The sequence below is a fragment of the Cucurbita pepo genome, chromosome 7 (assembly GCF_057944985.1).
Source record: "Cucurbita pepo subsp. pepo isolate OVF chromosome 7, ASM5794498v1, whole genome shotgun sequence".
Classification (NCBI taxonomy): Eukaryota; Viridiplantae; Streptophyta; class Magnoliopsida; order Cucurbitales; family Cucurbitaceae; genus Cucurbita; species Cucurbita pepo.
The window spans coordinates 1,808,561-1,833,771 of record NC_141804.1 but is presented as its reverse complement, the minus strand read 5'-3'; the positions used below and the strand labels follow the sequence as shown (position 1 = coordinate 1,833,771).

The 25,211-nt window shown below is 37.8% G+C and overlaps 4 protein-coding genes, 1 non-coding gene and 1 pseudogene across 11 annotated transcripts; 3 read left to right on the top strand and 3 right to left on the bottom strand.

The window, feature by feature from the left end:
- Positions 1-4,378: 4,378 nt before the first annotated feature.
- On the bottom strand, positions 4,379-8,005 carry LOC111798846 (uncharacterized). The gene is made up of 5 exons (XM_023682195.2): positions 7,790-8,005; positions 6,043-6,283; positions 4,914-5,001; positions 4,753-4,819; positions 4,379-4,665 (listed from the first exon to the last, which is right to left on the bottom strand). The coding sequence occupies exons 1-5, from the start codon at positions 7,952-7,954 to the stop codon at positions 4,612-4,614; spliced, it is 615 nt and encodes a 204-aa protein (XP_023537963.2). The 5' UTR covers positions 7,955-8,005; the 3' UTR covers positions 4,379-4,611.
- Positions 8,006-9,785: 1,780 nt separating this feature from the next.
- On the top strand, positions 9,786-14,409 carry LOC111798845 (DEAD-box ATP-dependent RNA helicase 15). Of its 2 annotated transcripts, none has more exons than XM_087125613.1 (12): positions 9,786-9,942; positions 10,079-10,197; positions 10,554-10,654; positions 11,308-11,480; positions 11,596-11,827; positions 12,017-12,135; positions 12,676-12,732; positions 12,819-13,003; positions 13,291-13,435; positions 13,534-13,617; positions 13,686-13,749; positions 14,009-14,409. In XM_087125613.1, the coding sequence occupies exons 2-12, from the start codon at positions 10,085-10,087 to the stop codon at positions 14,017-14,019; spliced, it is 1,284 nt and encodes a 427-aa protein (XP_086981739.1). In that variant the 5' UTR covers positions 9,786-9,942; positions 10,079-10,084; the 3' UTR covers positions 14,020-14,409. The 2 variants fall into 2 exon arrangements, with proteins under 2 accessions (XP_086981739.1, XP_086981740.1); XM_087125614.1 differs by having other exon boundaries at positions 9,788-9,942; positions 10,083-10,197.
- A 2,045-nt stretch (positions 14,410-16,454) lies between these two features.
- LOC111799011 (uncharacterized) lies at positions 16,455-17,576 on the top strand. Its single transcript, XM_023682388.2, has one exon. It carries the CDS (start codon positions 16,531-16,533, stop codon positions 17,398-17,400), a length of 870 nt encoding a protein of 289 aa, XP_023538156.2. The 5' UTR covers positions 16,455-16,530; the 3' UTR covers positions 17,401-17,576.
- A 454-nt stretch (positions 17,577-18,030) lies between these two features.
- On the bottom strand, positions 18,031-18,102 carry TRNAG-UCC (transfer RNA glycine (anticodon UCC)). Its single transcript has one exon. It is a non-coding gene; the product is annotated as a tRNA-Gly (tRNA).
- Positions 18,103-19,038: 936 nt separating this feature from the next.
- Positions 19,039-20,504, top strand: LOC111798121 (putative sugar phosphate/phosphate translocator At5g25400 pseudogene; annotated as a pseudogene).
- A 768-nt stretch (positions 20,505-21,272) lies between these two features.
- LOC111798224 (pentatricopeptide repeat-containing protein At4g21065) lies at positions 21,273-24,485 on the bottom strand. 6 transcript variants are annotated; one of them, XM_023681248.2, is made up of 4 exons: positions 22,266-24,485; positions 22,091-22,184; positions 21,792-21,957; positions 21,273-21,606 (listed from the first exon to the last, which is right to left on the bottom strand). In XM_023681248.2, the coding sequence occupies exon 1, from the start codon at positions 24,298-24,300 to the stop codon at positions 22,492-22,494; it is 1,809 nt and encodes a 602-aa protein (XP_023537016.2). In that variant the 5' UTR covers positions 24,301-24,485; the 3' UTR covers positions 21,273-21,606; positions 21,792-21,957; positions 22,091-22,184; positions 22,266-22,491. The 6 variants fall into 6 exon arrangements, with proteins under 6 accessions (XP_023537016.2, XP_086981377.1, XP_023537018.2 ...); XM_087125251.1 differs by having other exon boundaries at positions 21,274-21,606; positions 22,311-24,485; XM_023681250.2 differs by lacking the exon at positions 21,792-21,957 and having other exon boundaries at positions 21,274-21,606; positions 22,282-24,485.
- Between the last annotated feature and the right edge of the window lie 726 nt (positions 24,486-25,211).

Sequence of the window (25,211 nt, the reverse complement as noted above, 5' to 3'; positions counted from 1 at the left end):
ATCTGATCACAAAATGGTGGGCCCTCCTTGCTTATATTCTTCCACCTAATCAAATCAATTAAACCATACGCTGGTTTTTATGTTTTCTTTTTTCTTCCTGTTTGGATACTCGCTTATCCTATTCCTTCCATATTCTTCATAGGATTACAGCATGTTTGGACACAAGATTACCCTAACCCTGCATTGTGTATCTCATTATTACTCACTTAAATTTAGGTTTATATCTAACCGTTAATAACTTCATTCAATACATTGAATTTTTTAGTTTCTAAAATTTTAAATTTATATTTAATATGTTTATTATGTTTTAAAAATATCTTTCACCTTTAGCTTTGTTTAAAAAGAAAAAGGAGTCGAGCCTCGATTAAGATGAGGTATACTTTGTTCGAGGGGAGGTGTTGGATGATGAAAGTCCCACATCGGCTAATTTAGGGAATGATCATGGGTTTATAAGTGAGGAATATTAGTACGAGGCCTTTTGAGGAAGCCCAAAGTAAAGTCATTAGAGCTTATGCTCAAAGTGGACAATATCATACCATTGTGGAGAGTCGTGTTCATCTAACTTTGTATCAGAGTCATGCCCTAAACTTACCCATGTCAATAGAATCCTCAAATGTCGAACAAAGGACTCCAAAAGAAATAGGGTCGAGCCTCAACTAAGGGGAGACGTACTTTATTCGAGGGGAGGTGTTGATGAAAATTGCACGTTGACTAGTGACATGGGAAACAACAAAAATGTGCTCTTTAAAAGAGCCGTTTTATTTAGACCAAAATTTGACTAATTATATTATTTTATAATATTTTCGTACCTTTCATTACATTTTGTTTTTTAATTACTTTACGTACTTTATTCGAGGGGAGGTGTTGATGAAAATCGCACGTCGACTAGTGACATGGGAAAGAACAAAAATGTGCTCTTTAAAAGAACCGTTTTATTTATACCAAATTTTGACTAATTATATTATTTTATAATATTTACCTTTTTTTTTAAATTACTTTTTTTAAATATTCAAGAGGTTTTTTTTTTTCCATTAAAAACGTTCTAAAAACACTTCAATTCAAAACAATATTAAATTGTTTTTATTTATTTATTTTCTATTAATCTTTATTATATATATATATTTACTAATCACTAAAACGATCCAATGGGTAATTTTTGTAGTACATTTACGATGCACGAGATTATTAGAATTTTCAAATAATAAAAATATAATAAAAGTGTAAGATCACACATTAGCTAGAGACGGAAACGAAACATTTTTTATAAGATACGTAACGGATTTTAAAACTGTGAGACTGATAGAGATACGTAACAAGTTAAACCAAACAATATCTACTAACAATAGATTTAGACTGCTCGATAAAATTTTAAACCTGATTCAAGATGTTATCGAAGTTTTAATATATTAGGTCAAACGGTTAATATTTGACCGAGGTACCCAATCCTCTCTTAAACCATTGACTGACCGACCAATGGATTCTCTTGCTGTGTTCATTGGTCTGAAATTAAAGGCTTCATCGTATTTGGGATTTCACATTTAAAAAAAATATTAAAAAAAATAAAATAAATTATTATTATTATTATTATTATTATTATTATTATTCCACTTTCTCCTCTCTTTCCCTCAAAAGCACCCAATCCAACACCACCGTCCACTTGCAATTACTTTATTATTCAATAACATTATATTATAATATTATAAGAATGAGATTCTTTTTTTATTTACAAAATAATTAAAAATAAAATTAGAATTTAGTCCTTATAATTTTAAAAATTATAATTTTGTCTCCTAAATTTAATAATTTTATAAATAGACATTATAGTTATCGTGAGGTCTTGATTGACAGCCGATGAAGCATACGTGACAATCAAAAGAACAAATCAAAATTAAACATGTAACGTTAAAGCTAAGGATATCAAGCTGTGGAGGTTAGTTGTCTTTTATTAGTGGTATCAAGGTTGTCCTCTTATCCTCGAAAGTCATTGTAACGGCCCAACCCACCGTTACCAGATATTCTCTTTTTTTAACTTTCCCTCAAGGTTTTTAAAACGCGTCTGCTACCTTTATAAAGGGTGTTTCGTTCTCGTCCCCGATTGATGTGGGATCTCACAATCCACCCCCTTTCAAGGCCCAGCGCCCTCGCTGGCACTTGTTCCTTTCTCCAATCGATGTGGGCCCCTACCAAATCTACCCCCTTTGGGCCCTAGCATCCTCGTGTCTACCCCCCCCCCCCCTTCGCGTAACAGCCTCCTTGCTGACACACAGTCCCGTGTCTGGCTTTGATACCATTTGTAACGGTCCAAGGTCACCACTAGCAGATATTGTCCTCGTTGAGTTTTCAAAGCTTCCTCTCAAGTTTTTAAACGCGTCTGCTAGAGGAAGATTTCCACACTCTTGTGGTTCGTTATCCTCCCCAACCGATGTGAGATCTCACAGTCATTGTGACCCAAGTGTCAGACAAAAAAGTTACGAGTCTCGAAGGTGTAGTCATATATTTGTGATAGAGCTCTATTGGACTAGTAATTGTGGTAGAAACTAAATTATAATCTTCATTGGTTAAAACCGAGAACTAAGTAAAAATAATTTAAGGATAATTTTGAGTTAACTAAAGTCACTAACTTGAGCGTGATTAGTTGTGCAAATTATAATTTAAAATAAAGTCTAAAATATTAAATTTTATTAATTAGAGCATTTAAATCACTCCGAAATAGGGATTGTTCATGCATATCCATCTCTTTCATTTGACCGTTTTGAAAGGAATAAATAGACATATTGATTAGCCCTAATTAATTAATTAATTAATTTGCAACTTGCTGCCACGTAAGCATCCTTGATGGCTAACTTTATACGAAATTTAATTAACCAAATTAAACTATATAATAAGCATGCTTTTTTTATTTTATATAAAGAATGTAGAAAAATGACTCGCTCGTACCCGACAGGAAATTTCTTGGCGTTACGACAGTTCATACGTGTGAATTTCACCAAGCTTCCAGCTCAATTAACATCGAATGATTAAGTCAACATGTTTTTATGGTGTTTCAGTTCAATATTGAAGGTGAAGGAGATGAACGAGAACCCGCCTCCCCCCAGAGGGGATCGGCCTCTATCCCAAGATGTTTGTGCATAAGATTTGTTTCCCAGTCGCTCCATTTGCTAGAGGTGCTTCAACTAGGTTAGGTCGAGTTGGCTCGAGGTTCTTTTCTCCAACTAGAAGGCAAACCTCTCAATATAACACGAGAATTAGAAGTGGTTTTACATAAATAAAGACCAAAACATCTTCATGTTTGACTAAACGTCGGTCAAAGTGATAGTCAATGGGTTGAGCCAACCTACAAGATAAATATTCATATCAGTACGATGTTGTGTGTCACAGTCATACTTGTCCAAGACGTGTTGTCAAAGGTTGTATATCCATGATATGCCAAACCCCTTTTAGTTGCTCTTATGTTTACTACTTTCTTATTTCATTTTATTTTATAGACGGTTCGATGAAATCATGTCTACTCTTGTCAGACTTGAACCATCTTAAAATGTACTACTACATAGGAGACTAAGTAGTCACCGAACCTCCTTCGATTAAGTATTGTAATCGCCATTACCCACATGTTTTCAATGCAATTGACTTTCACAAACGAGTTCTTTGCCCACGTTTTCCAGAACATTCTCTCAAAACGTGGCTCAAGACTCACTCATACGTCCGAATCATCCTCGAATTATAATTTTTACATGGTTGACTTACTCAATAGATTGGAACAAGTGTCACACAATCGCTATCTCATTGTCGAAAAAAGTGCTATTATGACATCATGTCAACACGCTCTATGATGTCAACGTGAATTAAGGAGGTATTACGTACTTCATCGATAGGATTAGTGTTGCGGTTTGTGATGTACTTGTTATAATAAAATGATTAAGAGCGTTGAATTGAATAAAGTATGGTGAAGTGGTGAGTTGGGTCGGGTTGAGTCGAGTCGAGTCAGGGTTTAAGGTGGTAAATGAGGGATGCCCCCATCAATGTCATGAGCCCACACCTACTTTCTTTGTCACACCAAAACCCCAACACACATTTGCTGTCAAACCCCAATCATTTCATTCCACTGTCTCTTCACACCCACATCTCCCACTCATTCAATGCTCCTTATCTCATATTTCACCGTTGAATAAGGAAACTCTTCCATCCAATCCGCTTTTGCCATCTGGACCTCTCTACTTTTATCAATATCTCACCTTTGATTCTCTAATTTTTCTGACCAACATTTTTGCCTGGTTTTTTAATGTATTCGGATGGTCCGATGTTTCAGTTTTGATGTTATGTTCGTGTATTTTTGGCATCACGAGTCAAAATTTGAACCTCTAACGGTTCAGCCAAGACGTCTAAACTATAAAGTTTTTGTTCCTTTAAAGTTGTAGCAGGCAGAAGTTCGACATAAAAGACTATCCCATTCTTGAAAAGAATCCATAACGAGTAGCTCAAATTCAACATAAACACTAACATTCGTATAGTATAAGCAGTGAGCGATCGTTCATGATCGACGATATGGGTCGGCAGCGAAAAAAATCGAGCTGCATGAGTTTAAGCAATAGGAGACTCCCTTGAATAGCAGGCTCAGTCATACAGGCCCTCTTGCTCCCAGACATCAACAAGAAACTCTATCATCTCCTGGCATTTCATATACAAAAGAACAGTCATATTCGGGTTCGACAACGAACTACAGTAGGTAACAAGTGAAGGCGGCTGATAACTTACAGCTAGAGGTATGGCCTCCGGGAACGGCTTGTTCGTCGTAAGTAAGCTGTCGTAAGTAGCGTTCCAACTGCAGAAGATTAAGAAGTCAGCACATACTTAATTTTTGTTGACAGCAAGTTCTGTGTTCGTGCATCGTGTTATGTTAAACGTTTATCATTTACCTTATTTTGGGTTCTCGAACTTGCTTTTGGCTCTCGGACGTTTTATTTCCGACCCATTGCTTCCGGGTTTCATTCCAAAGAAGTAGTCCTGAAATCATTAATGCTTATTCGGGTTAGCTTAAGCTCAGAAAACTAGGATTGGAACAGATGATGAATTTTGTTTTACTTTTAGTAACCAAGATTGTATCAGATAAAAATAAGCCCCAAAAGCATTCAAGCCTTCATATCTACCCGAACCCGAAACAACAGAGCAGTTGAGGCACAACATTCGGAATCATAGTGGCCGTGGGCTCAACCCCTTTTCTGGAGTCCTCGAACAAAGTACACCCCCTGTTCGACACTTGAGTCACTTTTGATTACATCTTCAAGGCTCACGACTTCTCTGTTTGACATTTGAGGATTCTATTGACATGACTAAGTTAAGGGCATGACTCTAACCCCATGTTAGGAATCACGAATCTCTACAATGGTATGATATTGTCCACTTTGAGCATAAGCTCTCGTGGCTTTCCCTTTGGTTTCCCGAAAGGCCTCATACCAATGGAGACGTATTTCTTACTTATAAACTCATGATATACCCCTTAATTAGTCGATGTGGGACACCTCTCCCAACAATTCTCCTCTCGAACAAAGTACACCATAGGGCCTCACACCATAGAGCCTCCTCTGAGGCCTATGGAGCCCTCAAACAACCTCCCCCTTCAATCAAGGCTCGACTTCTCTGGAGCGCTCGAACAAAGTACACCTCCTGTTCGACACTTGAGTCACTTTGGATTACATCTTCAAGGCTCACGACTTCTCTGTTTGACATTTGAGGATTCTATTGACATGACTAAGTTAAGGGCATGACTCTAATACCATGTTAGGAATCACGAATCTCCACAATGGTATGATATTGTCCACTTTGAACATAAGCTCTCATGGTTTCCCCAAAAGTCCTCGTACCAATGGAGATGTATTCCTTACTTATAAACCCACGATCAACTCCTTAACTAGCCAATATGGGACTCCCTCCCAACCATCCTCAACGAAAACCCAGACAACAAGCAAAAATAGAGCCTTACCCACAAACAGATTACAGCCAAAGTTCAAGGAATAGACAGTCCAGATCCAAGACAAGCACACTTACCAGAATTTACAAACTCTGTACTGCTCCCAACATTGTTATGGGAATCATGCGACTGAGCTGATGCCATGCTTCTTTGAGACCAAACTGTACTGTTGTCCATTTCACACGTGCTAGAGCTCGCGAAATTTTCGGGTAAGCATTGTTTCTTAGCTTCTTGGTCTTCGACTCTCAGACCAGTAGACGGCCCGTCCATCGCATCACCTAATGCAGGTCCAGTGCAGCGTCCACGACAGCTTCTTCTCTGTACAAGCCATGTTAAGTTCATAAAGTGATCAGTTGCATTCTATACAAGAGTTTCTATAGCTATGCTTCTAGTTAACTGGATAGTTCAATCAATTCCTTGAAAGGAATTCTAAAACCACTGAAAATGCAGCCTCAAAGTAAATACTTTAGTTTATAGAAAACAATATCATTATCAAACAATTTTGTAACGGCCCAAGACCAAGCCCACCGCTAGTAGATATTGTTTGCTTTGTCCGGTTACGTATCGCTGTCAGCCTCACGGTTTTAAAACGCATCTGCTAGGAAGAGGTTTTCACACCCTATAAAGAATGTTTTGTTTCCCTCTCCAACTAAGGTGGGATCTCACAATCCACCCCCTTAGGGCCCATCGTCCTTGTTAACACACCTTCCAGTGTCTGCTCTGATACCATTGGTAACAGCCCAAACCCAAGCCCACCGCTAACAGATATTGTCCACTTTGGCCCGTTACGTATCACCGTCAGCTTCACAGTTTTAAAACACGTCTACTAGGGAGAAGTTTTCACACTCTTATAAGGAATGCTTCGTTCCCCTCTTCAACCGATGTGGGATCTCACAATCCACCCCCTTAGGGGCCCAGCGTCCTCGCTAGCACACCGCCCAGTGCTTGACTCTAATACCATTCGTAACAGCCCAATCCCACCGCTAGTAGATATTGTCCGCCTTGTCCTGTACATATCACCGTCAACCTCACGGTTTTAAAATGCATCTACTAGGAAGAGATTTTCACATCCTTATAAGGAATGCTTTGTTCCCCTCTCCAACCGATGTGGGGCCCTCACAATCCACCCTCTTGGGGGCCCAGCGTCCTTGCTGGCACACCACCCAGTGCTTGACTCTAACACCATTTGTACAGCTCAATCCCACCGCTAGCAGATATTGACCACTTTGACTTCAACCTCATGGTTTTAAAACGCGTCTACTAGAGAGAGATTTCAACACCCTTATAAGGAATGCTTTGTTCCCCTCTCCAACCGATGTAGGATCTCACAATCCACCCCCTTGAGGACCCAGCGTCCTCGCTAACACACCACTCAGTATCCGACTCTAATATCATTTGCAACAGCCCAAGCCCACCGCTAGCAAATATTGTCCACTTTGGCCCATTACATATCACCACCAACCTCACGGTCTTAAAACACATCTACTAGGGAGAGATTTCCACACCCTTATAAAGAATGCTTCGTTCCCCTCTCCAACCAACGTGACATCTCACAAATTTAAGCAATCAGCTACGTTATCCTAGCTACATCTCGGTCGTAATATCAATGGAATTGTACTCATTCTCCTTATTTTTGTTAGCCATTACTAATCTCCCTGGTTCTCAAGCTGCTCACCCAATCCTCCAAAAAGTGTAATTAAAGAAGAAGAAGAAGCTACATCCCCAAGCAACTTATACATATCTGGGGAGAAGGAAATCAGAATACAAAGACTTTGAACATAAACTGATTCATATCTAATCCAAGCCATAAATTAAGATCCTTACATGAAAAAGAAGCTTGAGATTATCCACCACCAAAACTATAAGAGCCCGCAGATATTTTCCAGAAAACTGTAAAAACGAGCAACAGGGTTTGCTAGAACAACCCTCTAACCGGCTGAGTAGGCAACACCTAGAATACATACTTTCTCTGCGTAAACAACTTCCCATACCTTGATCAAAGGATTTGAGGCTAAAAACCCCCAACCAACGAGCTCTCAACTTTGCTTGATGAAGAAGAAAAATACAACTATTAAAGATTCCAAAACCAAAGTAAAATACCCTTAAAACTATACACGAAAAAGCTAATGTTTCTAATTGTTTACCCTACAAGCTAAGGGAAGAACCAAAAAGTGACCAATAAACCCTACTCCGAGCGATCACTGACCAAAAGGGGTTTCTCTAAATGATCATTGAGAATGGAAAAGACAAGCAAATACACAAGAAACTCACCTCATTCGAGCTTTTTACGCGTCTCCAGCCAAAGAAAAGCACTAAATCGCGGTGGAGAGAGGCCTAGGCGCGCACCAAGGAAGGGCAGTGAGCAATAAAGCGAAGGCGCCGCCGAAACCCTGATAGCCAACGGCTTTGCCTTATGACGTCGAAAGTGAGGAGGCTTCGAATAAAATCCAGACGGGCTTTAGTCGAAATATTTTAAAAGTTTAGAATATATTCCGCCTTTTAAAATGGTCTATTTATTTTTATATAATCACCCAATTGCTGAATTTCCCTATTTGTTCCGAGAGTTTATCATGAATCATGAGATCTACCGACACATCAATCCCGTTCAGTCGACATGTCGTAAAGTGGTTAGAATTGGAGGTAGATTCTTGACCAATTGGCTAAGAACACGAGCCTTTATGTCGGGTAAAAGTTGAGATTTTGGCGGCGCCGAAACCGATTCGTGGGGACCTACGACCGGGAAGTTCGCCATTGACGGTGTTGAGCGAGCTTGTTCATGAACTGGACGCAGTCTTTGGTCTCTGGTGCCAATATGCTGGTGCTAGGAGCCACTCGGAGGCCATGGATTTGAGCTCTTGGAAGCTCACCAGATGCCCAACTGACGAGGTTGAACAGCCCCCATCACATCATCCATTGACCTTTGGTTGATCTTTGAAGACCCAATGACTGTGTATTCGTGTCAAATGGAATCCGAGTCGCAATAATTTATGATAAAAGTAGACAATATCATATAATTGTGGATGTTTGTGATTCCTAACATGTAGTTCCATTGATTTCTCTAAGATATTTAAATAAGATTTAAATATCTTAATCAATTATGTGTTAGAATTTCCTTCAAATGGTGTTTTTTATTCCCTACAATGTCATTTCCTTCAAATGGGTCTGGTCTCGAATTTTTAATTTTCATAATTGGTTATTGGTTGATCCACTGATATAAAAATCTTTCGAGTGAATGCACGATGAACAATTAAGTAGCAAATGTTGGATGATGAAAGTCCCACATCAGCTAATTTAGGTGATGGTCATGAATTTATAATCAAAGAATACTCTCTCCATTAGTATGAAACATTTTGGGAAAGCACAGGGCAAAGCAATGAGAGCTCTTGCTCATAGTGGACAATATCATACAATTGTAGAGAGTCGTGTTCATCTAATAGCTATGAGTAGAAGAAAATATCACGACATCAACAGACAAAAGATTAATTATATATTTTTAAAAAATTGAATTAATAAAAAAAAAAACATTTTATATCAGGATAATTTTAAAAGATTTTTTTTTTTTAATGTTTGTAGCAATATAAAGCAAATAATTCATGAAAATGGAAAAAAAATCCTTGAAATTTAAAATTTGTAAATTTAGACCAAACAATTCGCGAATTAATAACAATATTTTGGAACTATCACATTTATCTCAATATTTCACTTTTACCCCCAAAATATCAGATAAAGCGGTGAAGTTATCGCATAAGACACAGTAAATAAAGGCATGGGGCAAGGGTATTTTGGGCAATATGAAGTAGAATTCCGCCTTTATAACCGTTCTCGAGTTCTTTTGAAACCCTAATTACTCTCTCCGCTCTTCCACACTGCGCTCTGCGATTCCTCGAGAGGCAGGTCTTAACACTTTTAGTTTTCCTTTGCAGACTTTGTGAAATCGCAACCCTAACTCTTAAGTTGAGTTCTTAGCAGGCTAACAGGTAATTTCAATCTTTGTGTTAGAAAGCACTAATCTCTCGTTCTTACTGTTTTAAACCCTAGTTTCATTGTTGGGTTGGATTTGGTTTTTCGTGAACTTGGAATGAAATTGAATTCGTTCTCTGGTTTTATGTTTAGGAAGAAATGGGAGAAACAAGAGATAACGAATATGAGGAAGAGCTCCTCGACTATGAGGAAGAGGAAGAGAAGGCACCCGATTCCGTTGGAGCTAAAGTCAACGGTGAAGCTGGAAAGAAGTGAGTAGTGTTCTTGCGCACCATTTCTAATCTTTTTATTTTTAGGCTTTTGCATATGGATTTGGAAATGATGGGTCGAATAGTTCCCTACGGTGTCTTCGATGCGTGTTTTGAGAAAATTTTAGATTTGGAAGTAATTCTGTTCGTCTGGTTTAGTTTGGAGTTAGAGCGGTTGGAATATGTAGTTGTTTGAGCTTGCAGTGAACTAAAAAACGATGATTTATTCTTCCTACTATGTCTTTCGTGCAGATTATGATTTTATATCGATGTGTTGGTTTTTTCCCCATGGAATGTCGCTCTTTTTGTTGTTGTTTTTGTTATAGATCCTTACCTTCTTTCACTGTCTTCGTTCTCAGGGGTTATGTTGGAATTCACAGTTCGGGATTCAGAGACTTCCTATTGAAGCCGGAGCTTCTCCGTGCTATTGTGGACTCGGGATTTGAGCATCCATCTGAAGGCAAATTTCTAATTTTTTTTTTTTTTTTTAAATTTTCAATTGTTGAATCTTAAACCAAAGTGGAAGTGAACATGTAATTAAAATTGACACAATTACTCTTAAATTTTCTATGAACTTGATCTTTTTGACCTACGATACAGCAGTTCACTTATTTCTCTGTGTTCATTACCTTAAAATTTTGTTGCCTTCTGAACACTTGTACTTCTCAACCTAAGGGGCTATTTAATGTCATTCTAACTAAACACAACTTCCAATAATTTCTCATCCAAACATTGCTTAAAGTATGCTATTGTGTTTCAAATAGTGAGAAATATGTTGACACCTTTTTTGGACAATATAATTTATGGATGAGATCACACTTGCACATCAATTTGGAACCAATGTCTTTTTAGATTATGCTATTTCCACTTGTTCTCATCACACACAGACACAACAAAAAAAGTTATCATCCCTTAATTGCTTTTTGTTACCAGCCCATCTTAGATGTTTATATCTGTTGTTTTATGTTTTGCAGGTAATAAATTAATATCATAATTTTGATTTCGGAGCAATATATATGGTTTGATAAACCTTTCACATAAAGGATCGGAGACGTTATAATTTACTTACCAACAGTTCATTTGGTTCGATCCTTTTCTTTGGTTCTTCATCAGTGCAACACGAATGTATTCCCCAAGCTATCCTCGGCATGGATGTTATTTGTCAAGCTAAATCTGGTATGGGTAAAACTGCTGTTTTTGTTCTGTCAACACTGCAGCAGATTGACCCTGTTGCTGGTCAAGTTTCTGCCCTAGTTCTGTGCCACACTAGGGAGCTTGCGTACCAGGTGCGTTAGTATGCTGCTTATCTTTTTAAATACGACTGCTCTTGAAGCACGTATAGAACTATTTCTTTGCATTATATGAATGCCTAGCTCCTAACATTTTTTATACCTTTTTTAGATCTGTCATGAGTTCGAAAGGTTCAGCACTTATCTTCCCGATCTGAAAGTTGCAGTCTTCTATGGTGGAGTGAATATTAAAATTCACAAAGATCTTCTGAAGAACGAATGCCCTCATATTGTTGTTGGAACACCCGGAAGGATATTGGCATTGACAAGAGATAAGGACCTTTCCCTCAAGAATGTGCGGCATTTTATCTTGGATGAATGTGACAAGATGCTTGAGTCACTTGGTATATTTTCTTTGAAAATCATTTGTCCTTTGAAGTATTATTAGATTCTCCACCATATATTATGTTCTTCCAAGTTTCATATTTGTTTTCCATTGGGTCCTTTTAGTTGTCTCATGGGCTATGTTTTAATATATGTATTATTTGGCATTGGAATATCTTCTTATTATGCTCTCTTCATGTACACTGCAGATATGCGGAGGGATGTACAGGAAATCTTCAAGATGACTCCTCATGACAAACAAGTTATGATGTTTTCGGCGACACTGAGCAAAGAAATCCGCCCAGTTTGCAAGAAGTTTATGCAAGATGTAATGTCCCACAGCTAGTAAACCTTCAATTTAGAAGTTTTTTCCCTTTAAATTTCACTTTCTCTTAGAGTTTTGCAAATTGTGGTTTCTACTGTTGGGTTTCCTACTTTCTTGTTGTCGTTCAAGAGGGATCTCTTTTTTGTGTTCTATCTTTTATCTTCCATCACCTACAGCCTTTTTGGGGATTTACTAGTATATTGGAGGAATATGTTGGTGATACAGTTTTAGGGTTCTGAAGTAGTATTTGGTGTTAAAGTCACCCATTTCTTCCTTTTTCCTATCCCATTGCGTGTCACTTGTTATTCTCTTAGTGGGTTCTGGTTCCAACTTTCAACTGTGTGCTCTGGGGTATCCTATCAGATTTTTTTTGTACTAGTGTAATAGTCTGCGTCTGAGGTATTTCTCGGTGACCATAGAAGTATCTGCAAAGGGGAGGCAGATCAGTTGGACCACAATCTTGGTTCATGGGATGAACATGCTCTTTCATTACCTTCATCTTGAGGAAGTATTATGATTTACTGTGACGTTTGTTCCTTTCAGCCAATGGAAATATATGTCGATGACGAGGCAAAGTTGACATTGCATGGTCTTGTCCAGGTACACAGTTGTTAACATTGTGTTACTGTGGATATATTGAGTTTTTTTTTTTTTTTTTTCCTTAAAGTTTGTTTTTGGAATGTCAGCACTACATCAAACTGAGCGAGATGGAGAAAAATCGGAAGTTGAACGACCTCCTTGATGCATTGGACTTCAATCAAGTGGTTATTTTTGTTAAAAGTGTTAGTAGGGCAGCTGAGCTGGATAAGTTATTGGTGGAGTGTAATTTTCCATCTATATGTATCCATTCTGGCATGTCTCAGGAAGAGAGGTAGGTCTGATATTGTATTACACATTCAAAATTTCCATACTCAATTGTGCCCAAGTGTATTGATTTTCCTTATTAATGTTGCTGCTTATGGGCATTCTAGACTTCGACCTTCTTTTTTTGGTTAGTTATGGTATAGTGACTTCAGTTTCTTCCTTTCTCTAGATGTAGAACTATTTTCCTGCATTAACGTTATTTGGTAGGAAGTTGCAAAGTTGCCCATTTACTTCTGAAGGTGATTGATTTTTCTTGAGATCAATATTAACTAATATGGAAAGATGATGTGCCAGGTTGACTCGTTACAAGGGTTTTAAGGAAGGACATAAGCGGATTCTTGTGGCAACAGATTTGGTTGGTCGAGGAATTGACATTGAACGTGTAAACATTGTCATCAATTATGACATGCCAGATTCTGCTGATACTTACCTGCACAGGGTAACGTGGATCATTCCTATGTATTTTGTTTCTCATTATACCATCTACATTGGGCTTCCAAAGTGTGTATATTTAGTCTTCCTTCAAAAATCTTACAGGTCGGCAGAGCTGGTAGATTTGGCACCAAAGGGCTTGCAATTACTTTTGTATCATCTGCAGCTGATTCTGATGTTCTCAACAATGTATGTTACTTTTAATTATTACTTACTGTGACCATTAGATGGCATTTTCTTAGTCTTCGGCATTGCAGGTTCAAGAAAGGTTCGAAGTAGATATTAAGGAGCTTCCAGAGCAGATTGATACATCCACATACAGTATGTTCTCTTATTTCCTTTTTTTTATGTGATAATGTTCCTTTCTGAATCCATTTTCTTTTGTAGTTTACCCTTCAGCTTGATTATCATTTATATTTCCCTTTTTACCATCTGTTTAAACTGAATTCTTACTAGCTGTTGTGGTAAATTTTTGCTCATTTAATTTTGCTATCCAAGTTTTGAAGGATGTGGTGGAGGTGTATTATTTATCCTCTGCTCATGAGTAGTAGTGCCAATATTTTACTTTGGTTGGTTGCAGTGCCATCATAGATGTAGAGATCTTCAGCATAGAATATCAGCTACCTGGGTTGCCTTTGTGGTTCACATGTCATTGTGGTTCACATGTCATTGTGGTTCGAATCCAAATCGGACTCGAAATGGATGGAAGCCACTGCACTAGGCTTGGATGCGAGAGGGTTATGTGCTCTTGATGTGGTGGTGGTGGTACACGCTGCTGCCATTTGAGTTTATTGTATTCTAATTGCTGGGGCTGTCTTGCATGGGAAGTCTCTTTATGAATTTTATTCTGAACCTCGAATGATCGAAATGTAATATTTTAGATACCCCTTTCTCTCCCTGCAAGACAGAACAATTACGGTAGACTGTTGTTGGTAGTGTTTGCAGTGATTTTTATGAGACTCCTTATGTTCTCTTTTGTTAGTGCCTATTTCCAGATGTTTAGATGTCCATTTTTCTAGAGTTTTTAGTACTACACGGAAATGAAGTTATCAATTGGTTTTATTATGTTCTTTGTTAGTAGTTCTTGGTTCGTTCTCGAGGAGTCGCGTTTTTCGAATGGTGTTTGAGTCTTTCCTCATATGATTAGATGTTTATTTCTCTTGCAGGGCTTGCTCTTGAAGAGGTAAGGAATCTCTCTGTAATTTAGTTTTTAAAGAAGATGAAGGGTGTAAGTTGGTTTTGAGATTGCTTTTTTACCATGGTCAATTTCTTTTTTCTTTTTAACTGTTTTACTTATTTGGTAAAATTAATTATTTATAGTCTTTAAATCCAAATTTAAAATTTATACTCTATCCTTCTACATGTTTATATTTCACATTTAGCAATTTAAAATAATTTATATTAGAATAAATGTTAAATATTAATATAAAAATAATTTAAATAAATATATCTACTTACGAGTATTATAGCTAAATCACAAAAAAATTAATTTAAAATTCTTTCCTAATTAAAAAAAATGTAATGATTTTGGAATTTACTTATTCTTTAATTAATTTCTTAAATTGGTATTTTTTAAGATAAGGTTTTGATGTATTTAATAACGAAAATTTATAAATACGGGGATTTTGGAATTCAGTTATCCTTTAATTAATTTCTTAAATTAGTATTTTTTAAGATAAAAATTTTGATGTATTTAATTAAGAAAATTTATAATTGTTTTCAAATTAATTTGTAAAATAAAAAATGAAGCCATGTAGAGAATTTCTGTGACTTATCCAAATTCGGAAAATAAAATAATTTAAGAATAATAATTCTTTATTTATTTAATTTTTTTTAAAAATTTACTTCAATATTGGAAGATAATTATTCTGAGACCCTTCATAATTGTGAAAACCTAAAGAGGAAGATTTACTATGTATAGTCTGTATTAATTAAAGGACCCCCCACGTAAATATGAAAGATTTAAAGGACCTAAACTGGAATTTTCCATTTTTTAAATATAAACAAATTAATAAACCCATTTAAAGAAATATTTATTTTAAAACTAAAATAAAAAATTTCTGTAAATTTATGGGTCAAAGATTGCATATATATAATTCAAACTTTCATTTTTTTATTTTTTTTTTATTTTTGTATTTTCCAAATAAACTATATTAATATTGAAGATTAGTTTTTGTTTAGTAATAAAATATATTTATTAATCTTATAAATTGGTTTTCATTTTGATTTGAATCAAGCTATATAGTTATGAATATTCGATCTGCACGGAGCTTTTTGGTTGTTAAGTTATAACGGCTCAAGTCCATCGCTAGCAGATATTGTCCTCTAAGGCTTCCACTCGTTCCCTTCTTCAATTGATGTGGGACTCCTTATTCCACTCCCCTTCAAGGCCCAGCGTCCTTGCTAGCACACCACCTCGTGTTCAGTCTCCTTCGAGGCTCAATCTCTTCCTAGCACATCATCCGGTGTCTGACTCTAATACCATTTGTAACAGCCTAAACCCATCGCTAGCAAATATTGTTCTCTTTAGCCTTTCTCTCTCAAGTTTCCCCTCAAGGTTTTTAAAACCCGTCTACTTAAAAGAAATTTCCACACCCTTATAAAAAAAAAAAAGTTATGTTCTCCTCCCCAATCGACATGGGATCTCACATAAGTTATGATGAACAACACCCAACACCTCCAGTCCTATCGATTTCCACTAAAATACCATTGAGTAGCTCTCGAACAATCTGTTCTTTCTATCTATAAAAATTTAAGCGTATTTTGAAACATTTAATTTACTTCATTAAATACTGTAAAAATAAATAAATAAATAAAACAAAACCAAAGATGGAAAAGAAGCACCTTTCTGCTTCTTCATTTCCTCAGTTGGCTCAGTCCTCAAATTGGTTAATCTAAAACTTCACCCATTAAAGCTTTTCAACTGCCAAATTACCCAAATAATAATAATAACAATAATAATAAATAAATAAATAAAATAAAATAATTAATTAATAAAAACATTTTCCCATCCCCTCTACAAAAAAAAAAAAGACAACTCAAAACTCCTCTGTTTTCCCCTGTTTCTCCCCTGTTTCATCCATTTCAAAATCCGCCATTAAAATGGCTTCCATAAGCTTAGAAGAGCTTCACCTCTACCATGCCATTGATAGAGAGCTCTTCTCCCGTTTGGTGATCAACCTCTCACGAGACCCCGCCCAGTCTCTTCTAATCATTTCCCTTTGGCTATGGCTCGAAGAACAGGGCTTCACCAATTTCATTTTCAAAATCATCTCTTTCCCCGACCACTTCATCAATTCCTTAGCTAATGAAGCTCTTTTCTGTCTCAACTCACTCGATTTCGATTCCCGACACGGCGGTGGGCCCCACCCCACTCTCCTTCCGCCTGTCTTTCCGGCCACCTCCTTGGTGGCCGGAACAGAAATCTCAGTTGTGTTGTTCATACGAAATCGGTTCAGAGCAATCAGTGGAGTTAAGTACTTTCTCACCAATGTCTGTTCTCGGGTTTTTACTGACATTTTGGAGATTGTGTTGGGAAGAACCGATTCTCAATCGGATGCAGCTTTAGTGATTAATGGGTTTCCACATCCGGTTTTTGGTTCGATCAGAATTGTTCCCAAATGCTTGGACCATACTTTTCCGACCGGTCGGTTATGGGAGTGGCGAATGTCGGACGGCGGCATAGTGGAGGACGACCGGACTCTGTTTCTGACATTTTCGCGGGGGTTTCCGGTGTCGGCGGAGGAAATAAAGGGGCTTTTTACAGAGGCGTTTGGGGAGTGCGTTGTGGGTATTCAGATGGAGTTGGTTCCGGTCGGCGAGCAGCCGCTGTACGCTCGAGTGGTGATGAGTTCGGTGGTGGCGGTGGATCGGATCCTCGACGGGAAGCGAATTGCTAAGTTTCGTACTAATGGTAAGCATATTTGGGCTCGGAAATATGAACGGAGATCGGAATTATTGCCCGGAAAATGAAGAACCCATTTCGGAAAAACCGAAGATCTTCGTGGGTTTTTAATAAAAATCCGAACTTTGTAGTTTAATTTCAACTATTTTGACGAATTTCTTCGTGTTTTTTTTTGTTTGGTTTTTGTTGTGTTTCTTGTCGGCTTGATTTACCACAATGCTACACACTTCTGTCTCTCGGTTGAGTTTTTGCCTTGTTTTTGAGAAATTTAGTATATAGTTTTTTATGACTTTAAAAATTCAATGTTTTGTCATAAAAAAAATTTGTAAATAGTCACTATAATTTCCAAAATAAAAATTATTATCACCTTTTCTTTTTGGGTAAGTGAGATAAACAAAAACAACTTACTTATTTATGACTATTGCTGCCAAAATCGGGACTCGAACAATTTGGCTTAGCTTTCGCACAATGTTAACGTAAATTTGGGGAAAATGTGGCTTCCAACGAGAAAAAACTCAGTACTGACACGACGCTTGCCCCACCAACTCCGGTGCAGGAAAAAAATGTAAAATTTTTTATGAAAAAAACTATAAAACTCAATTGTTTTCCCTTAAGCTTAAGTGCTCTACTGTTCCTTGAGTGTTTATCTTTGTTAAAATGGATAACCAAAACCCTTAAAAAAAATTCCAAGAAAAATATGCGTTTGCCGGGAGTCGAACCCGGGTCTATTGCTTGGAAGGCAATTATCCTAACCGTTGGACTACAAACGCTTTTGTTAACATAATAACAAAATTAGTAATTAATACTCATAAATAGAAATTATTCTTTTAGGAGCTAAAAACGGACGTAATAATTGAAGGAAAACTAACAAATGCTAGTTCACGAGCTTAATGTTTTATAAACCGAAATAATAATTAAATATACTTCTAAATTTGCTCGAAACATGTACATCGCGTTCCAAGGTGATCATGCATATTAAGAAACCGTTGACTTCAAGATACCGACAATTTAGCTACAGATCATCACTCGTGAAGAACGCGGGAAGTTACAACTCCTTAACCTCATTCTAAATGAGGACAAAGAGAAAATTGCATAACTCGAGAAAAAGGATGGATAGAACAGATAAAAACTCAGTGTGGATCATAGAGCAGTTACACAATTGGTCTCTCCTCTAAAAACTAAATAAGAGAAACGTGTTTGAGATCCCATAAAAAGAAAAGCTCAAATGGTAGAGGTTATGAGAGAGACAAATCTTGTATTAAAAAATAAAGAAAAATAAAGAAAAAGTTAACCGAAAGAAGACATAGCACTCGAGGCATATGCTTCAAACATGTCTCAGATATAGTTGTTCGAGGCTATATTCGACCAACCGAGCCAATGTGACCACAAGCTTAGGCACACCTTTAATTTTATTTTTCTTCTTAAATTTTTTTAAAAAAAATTTCTTCTGAAATTAGTTTTTTTTTAATTAATTATAGTTATTTGTATATAAAAGGAAGAAAAAAACCCTTTATTATTAATTATAGAAAAATAAATATTTAAATTATTTGGGCCGCCCATGGAATGATATGAAAGCCCAAAACATTTATATATATATATATATATATTTATATATTTATCATCAATTAGTTACTGATTTAATCAAAATTAGAACTAATAACCAAACCACGAGATTCAACCGTATATCTGTTATTATTTTATTTCCTTATATATTCATTAAAAGTCTCCGCCCAATTCCCACAAATCCCCTCCCCTGTTCTCCACCGTCGCACTCTCCGCCGCCTCCCTCCTTCCCCTGTTTTCCACCGTCGCACTCTCCGCCCCCTCCCTCCTTCCCCTGTTCTCCACCGTCGCACTCTCCGCCCCCTCCCTCCTTCCCCTGTTCTCCACCGTCGCACTCTCCGCCGCCTCCCTACTCCCCTGTTTTCCACCGTCGCGCTCTCCCTCCTCCCCTGTTCTCCACCGTCGCGGTCTCCGCCACCTCCCACCTTCCATCTCCGGCAACGATGGGGAAAGGCGGTGCTCTAAGCGAAGGCGTCGTCAAAAAAATCCTACTCTCCTACGCCTACGTCGCCATATGGATCTTCCTGAGCTTCACTGTAATCGTCTACAACAAATTCATCCTCGACAAAAAGCTCTACAATTGGCCATTCCCAATCTCCCTAACCATGATCCACATGGCCTTCTGCGCCTCCCTCGCCTTCATCATAATCCGCGTCTTCAAGCTCGTCGAGCCTGTTTCCATGTCCAGAGATCTCTACCTCTCCTCTGTTCTTCCCATCGGCGCCCTCTACGCCTTCTCCCTCTGGCTCTCCAACTCCGCCTACATTTACCTCTCCGTTTCCTTCATCCAAATGCTCAAAGCCCTCATGCCCGTCGCCGTTTACTCCATCGGCGTCCTCTTCAAAAAAGAGCCGTTCAAATCCGATACTCTGTTCAATATGCTGTCAATTTCATTTGGGGTCGCCGTCGCTGCCTACGGCGAAGCTCAATTCAATGTTTGGGGGGTTTTTCTTCAATTGGGTGCTGTTGCTTTTGAAGCTACAAGACTTGTTATGATTCAAATTTTGCTTACTTCAAAAGGGATTTCTTTGAATCCGATTACATCTCTGTATTATGTCGCCCCCTGTTGTTTCGTCTTCCTTTTGGTGCCGTGGGTGTTCGTGGAGTATCCAATTTTGAAGGAGTCGTCGAGTTTTCATTTTGACTTTTTGGTGTTTGGGACTAATTCATTGTGCGCTTTTGCGTTGAATTTGGCTGTGTTTTTACTTGTCGGAAAGACATCGGCGTTGACGATGAATGTCGCCGGAGTTGTTAAGGATTGGTTGCTGATTGCGTTTTCTTGGTCGGTGATTAAGGATACGGTGACGCCGATCAATTTGTTTGGATATGGGCTCGCGTTTTTGGGAGTTGCGTATTATAATCACTCGAAATTACAGGCGTTGAAGGCCAAGGAATTGCAGAAGAAGGCGGCGGCGGCCGATGAGGAGGCCGGAAAATTGTTGGAAGAGAAGAACGCCGGCGAGGGGATCAGGGAAGAGGAGTGATCCAGAGAATTAAGTCAACAGTGATTTCGATTTCTCAGTTGTTTATGTAATATTGTATCTTAATTTTTATAATTATGTTTCTTATTATTATTATTATTGGAAATAAAAATGAAAATTGTCTGTTATCCTCTTGGATAAGAAATCCAAACAATTTTGTGGTGAAAATTAGACTATTTCATAGGACAAAAGCAATATTCTTAAAAATATTTTAAAAATAAAAAATAAAAAATAAATATTTTATGAAATAAAATTTTATTTAATAAATAATTACGAAATTCGAGGTTGGGAGGCCAAAGTTTATGGATCTATGTCTCCCAGTGAAACGACATCGTTTTAAGGAGTTACAAATCCATTTCAGGTCAATGGTTATTGTTTAAGTTAATAATTGAGTTTAATTAGAATCAATGGCTATAAACGTAATTAGCATTTAATGTTAAAGGAGAGGGAATGATAAAATCACCGAGGCAGGGAGGTGGCAGAATTTGACTTTCGTCTTCTACACGTTTAAAAGTCAAGGAGTTTGGGAGAGGGTGGGCCCCAATCAAACCTAAGAGACCAATGAAATGAAACGACCGAAAATCAAGTAGTTTAATGGCAGGTCTGTCATCGGTCACCATTGACTGCTTCAGTGCTCGAAATTGATGGTCTATATATTTAATATATATTATTTTTAAATTTTAGTTTATGTATTTTTAAAATATGAGAATTTCGATTTTTGTTTTATATTTCTTTTATTCTGTTTTATATAGAAAAATTAATTTCGATTTTTGTTGAATGATTAATAAAAAAAATATAATTATTATCTTAATATAGATTTTAAATATTAAATTAAAATTACTAAAATAGAATATTTAAATGGAGCTATTTTAAATGGGTCTTATTCATTGTTAGGTCCCAAAAGGGTTTGTCTTTCTTCTAATTATTAAGGATTGAAAAGAAACTTGTTGGGGGCTTCAAAAGATTAACACGTTGAAATTTTGGTAGAATACTTAATGCTAATTTAAACGTCACCAAAATTTCAATTCATCTTCAGACTAGCTTGATTTTTCAGTTCTATTAGCCCTCTCTTCATTCAGACCAAAAGGGCCCTACGCGCACAATCTTATCCTATCTGAGTTCGAGTTTACCCTTGCACTTCGGACAATCGTCCGTAGCATTATAAGGAGGACCCACAACTTTTCTCCTTCACTTCGTAAACTCGGTCTCACGGCTTCTAGTTAACCATCCCTGAAACGAAGAACAAGCATAAAAGTATTGGTTTTAGAAGCTATAGTCTCTAATTTTGTTTTCGAATCGTCAGTTTCAACTCGTTCACAGTAGGACCTTCTCTTAAGCTTAAAAAAACACTTTTTTCTTCCTATAAATATTGGAAGTATTTTGATAATTCCATGGGTTGGTACAAGCTTACCTACCTTGTTTGGGAACTCAATGGAATTGGATAGCGATTCATAGAGAGATTGCAGACAGCGCATTTACTTTTGGCATCTCCACCGGAGACTCACCAAACGCACAAACTTTGCTTTTATTTGTGCATCTAACCCTAAATTACTTTCGATAATCGTTCGACTTTTAAGCTACCTGTTAATTACGGTTAAGTTATGCTCATATGACTTTATGGTTTATTCACGTTACCCGATGTGGGAAGGCTCATATCATTTAATCCGGACTTGATAGTAAATCAATAATCTTAATCATGTTCAACAGGAATTACCTTGATTTTCATAATTTCAGAGTCTCTGCATCCTGTGCTGTGTTTGATGAAGTTTCCTTAATGATTGAACAAAACAGAGTGAAATTTGACATGCCTGCAAAATTCAGATTGAATTGAGAAGTTCATAACTTGGAAGAATCAAGTTCTAGAGTCTTTAAGCATAAACTATGATTACTTGAAAGATCTTCTACCATGGAGTTGAAGATAAGTCGAACGTTACCGAGTTGTTCGTTCGATCGCCTTTGAGATCAAGCTGTCAGCGGAAGAAGCTAGCTTCTTATTTTGGTTGCAGCAAAGAAACCTTCCAAGCAAAAGCAACTGAACGTGGCTGAATTTTGTTAGCGGTGGGCTTGGACTGTTACATCGATTCTGGAAGACATGTTGGTGGAGCTATTTTAACTTCACCAGAAATCTCCACACGAGCACAGCCCAGCCTTGAAATGGTGAAACCGATTACGGTCCCTCATTATGATTTCACGATCATAGATCTTAGAGATGAACTTGGAAGCGGAGTGGCAATCGGAGCAAACTCGCAAGTTCTTTACGATTCGAATCGGAGTTCCAGGTGGAGTATTAAGAAGACCAAATGCAATAGCCAGTTTTTCACTATGCCTATTCAAAGTATCTTCTTTGTCTTCTTCGTTGATATCGAGCAAAACTTCCGATGTCGAAGGACGATATCCAGATTTCGTCATCTCTCGCCCCATCTCATCCACCATCGCGTAAATTTCCTTGAACTGTTTATGAGATTTATCACCAGCAACAAATTCATAGATTTCATTATGTATCTCAATCATGGTGCTTCCTGGAACCTTTTTCATGCCTTTCACTTCCATCACTTCTCTAATTTTGGTCTTCTTCTCCCAATTGAACATCTTTGCATAAATGTTGGAAAGCAAAACATAGTTTGACTCATGCATAGGCTCATGTCTCATTAACAATTTGGTGATCTTTTCTCCAAGCTTGAATTCACCATGACCACGACAAGCACTGACTAGCGTTCGTAAAATCACCGGGTTTGGCTCGATCGGCATGTTATGAACGAACTCAAGAGCCTCCTTCACAAATCCAGTCCTGCAATACATGTCCACCATGCATCCATAATGTTCTATCTTAGGAACAAGCTTGTATTTCTTCATCATAGAATTGAAATATTCTCTACCTCTTTCGACTAATCCCGAATGGCTGCAAGCGGAAAGCAACCCGATAAAGGCGACATCGTCTGGAGCAACACCGGACGAACCTATCATCTCCTCAAACAAAGAAATAGCCTCCTGGCCACGGCCATGCATTGCCATGCCAACAATCACAGAAGTCCAAGAAACTATTGTTTTATCACTCATAGCTCTAAATAACTTCAAAGCTTTACCAATATCGCCACACTTTGCAAACATATCAATAAGTGCATTGCTAACCTCTACTGGTTTCTGAATTCCTTGTCTCTCTATATAAGCTTCAATCCATTTCCCAAGTTCAAGCGCACCCAAATCAGTACAAGCAGAAAGAACAGAGACCATAGTGATCTCATCCGGGCAAACCTCCGCCATTTGCATCTCCCTAAATAAGGCCACTGCTTCAGTGGAGCGCCCTACACGAGCATACCCTCCAATCATCGCACTCCAAGTCACAGAATCTGACTTGGGCATTTCATCAAACACCTTGCGGGCAAAAATTATCCCACCACTGCAACAAGAGTACATATGAACCATAGTATTCTGAACATGAACATCATGATCAAACCCAAATTTCACCACCGACCCATGAACCGATTGACCCAAACTCAAAACCTCAAGGCCAGCACAAGCCTTCAAAACAAAAGGGTAAGTGAATTTATTAGGCAAAATCCCATCGTGAAGCATAATACCATACAAAGACAGTGCCCTAGCCTTCGAGTGACCAGTTTGGGCAAAGGCTCTAATGAGAGTATTGAATAGAAACGCATCGTAAAGCCGAGTATCGGCTTCGGCAGAGAACAAGAAGGAGGCAGCGTAATCGGTTGCATTGATGACAGAGGAAATGGAGGCGAATTTGGTGAGGACGAGCGGGTTGTTGTGGAGGCCCAATTTGAAGATGTGAGCGTGGATTTGGGTGAGCTTCGGTAGCGAATTACAGGCCTGAAGCAGCGCTAAACAGTTCTGCTCCGCCGCACGAGGATTGGACCTTGAAGCTGCCGCATTATTGATTACACGCAATAGAAATTGAGATTGCATTTAGCCAAGTGCGTAAGCATGAATTCTTCTGCAAAGCTGCATTCGATGGGTTCGAACCTCTCTTTCGGTGGGTTTAACAGAGTTTCCCCTGTTCTGAGACAAAAATGTTCATCACACGAACCGCCCCCTAATCAGGCCGATATTGACCCTATTTTGTTCCATGTTAGGTTGTTTCCATTCATTTGGTGTCTTGAGTATTTGGCCCGTGTGGCCCGTGAGCTTCACTTTAAAACGCGTATGTTACGGAGAAGTTTTCATACTTTTATAAGAAATATTTCGTGCTACAGGAGACCAGCGCCCTCGTTGACACAGTTCAGTATCTGGCTCTGATACCGTTTGTAACAGCTCAAGCCTACCGTTAGCAATTACTGTCCGCTTTAACCCGTTAAGTATCGTCGTCAGTCTCATGGTTTTAAAACGTGTCTGTTAGGGAGATATTTCTACACCTTTATAAAGAATGTTTCGTTCTCCTCTCCAACCGATATAGAATCTCACGAATATAGTCTAATAGAACCTATCATTTTCAATGTTGGAACGAAGGTTACCTTCCACGATCCTCATCACTACTACTTATAGTTGCACACAAACCAATTCTTCTAGTAACTCTATTTGTCCTTTTCGAGTTGACTCGAGAAATTTGTAATGGAGTTGACCTCGTTCTACATTTGCGCTTACTATTATGCTTTGACTGACTCCAAATAATCATTAAAAGAGCGTACCACTTTGACTTTATTTTAAATGATAATGTGTACATTGGTCAACATTTCCTAATCATGTCACAAGCTGTCATAATACTATACTCGGGCCCGTAATAAGCTTTAAATTTTTAGAACATGTTATTTTAGTTTATGAAAACATTATCCGTCCCCGTCAAAATCATCGATTATCAAATATTTACCATAAACCTAAAT

Coding starts and splice junctions, on each gene's coding strand:
- LOC111799011 (XM_023682388.2), top strand. CDS start 16,531: ATGGCTTCCATAAGCTTAGAAGAGCTTCACCTCTACCATGCCATTGAT.
- LOC111798846 (XM_023682195.2), bottom strand. CDS start 7,954: ATGGGAAGTTGTTTACGCAGAGAAAGTATGTATTCTAGGTGTTGCCTA. Junction 5,002..6,042: donor TACAGAGTTTGTAAATTCTG/GTAAGTGTGCTT, acceptor TAATGATTTCAG/GACTACTTCTTTGGAATGAA. Junction 4,666..4,752: donor CGGAGGCCATACCTCTAGCT/GTAAGTTATCAG, acceptor ATGAAATGCCAG/GAGATGATAGAGTTTCTTGT.
- LOC111798224 (XM_023681248.2), bottom strand. CDS start 24,300: ATGCAATCTCAATTTCTATTGCGTGTAATCAATAATGCGGCAGCTTCA.
- LOC111798845 (XM_087125613.1), top strand. CDS start 10,085: ATGGGAGAAACAAGAGATAACGAATATGAGGAAGAGCTCCTCGACTAT. Junction 12,733..12,818: donor CATTGCATGGTCTTGTCCAG/GTACACAGTTGT, acceptor TTGGAATGTCAG/CACTACATCAAACTGAGCGA. Junction 13,004..13,290: donor GGCATGTCTCAGGAAGAGAG/GTAGGTCTGATA, acceptor ATGATGTGCCAG/GTTGACTCGTTACAAGGGTT.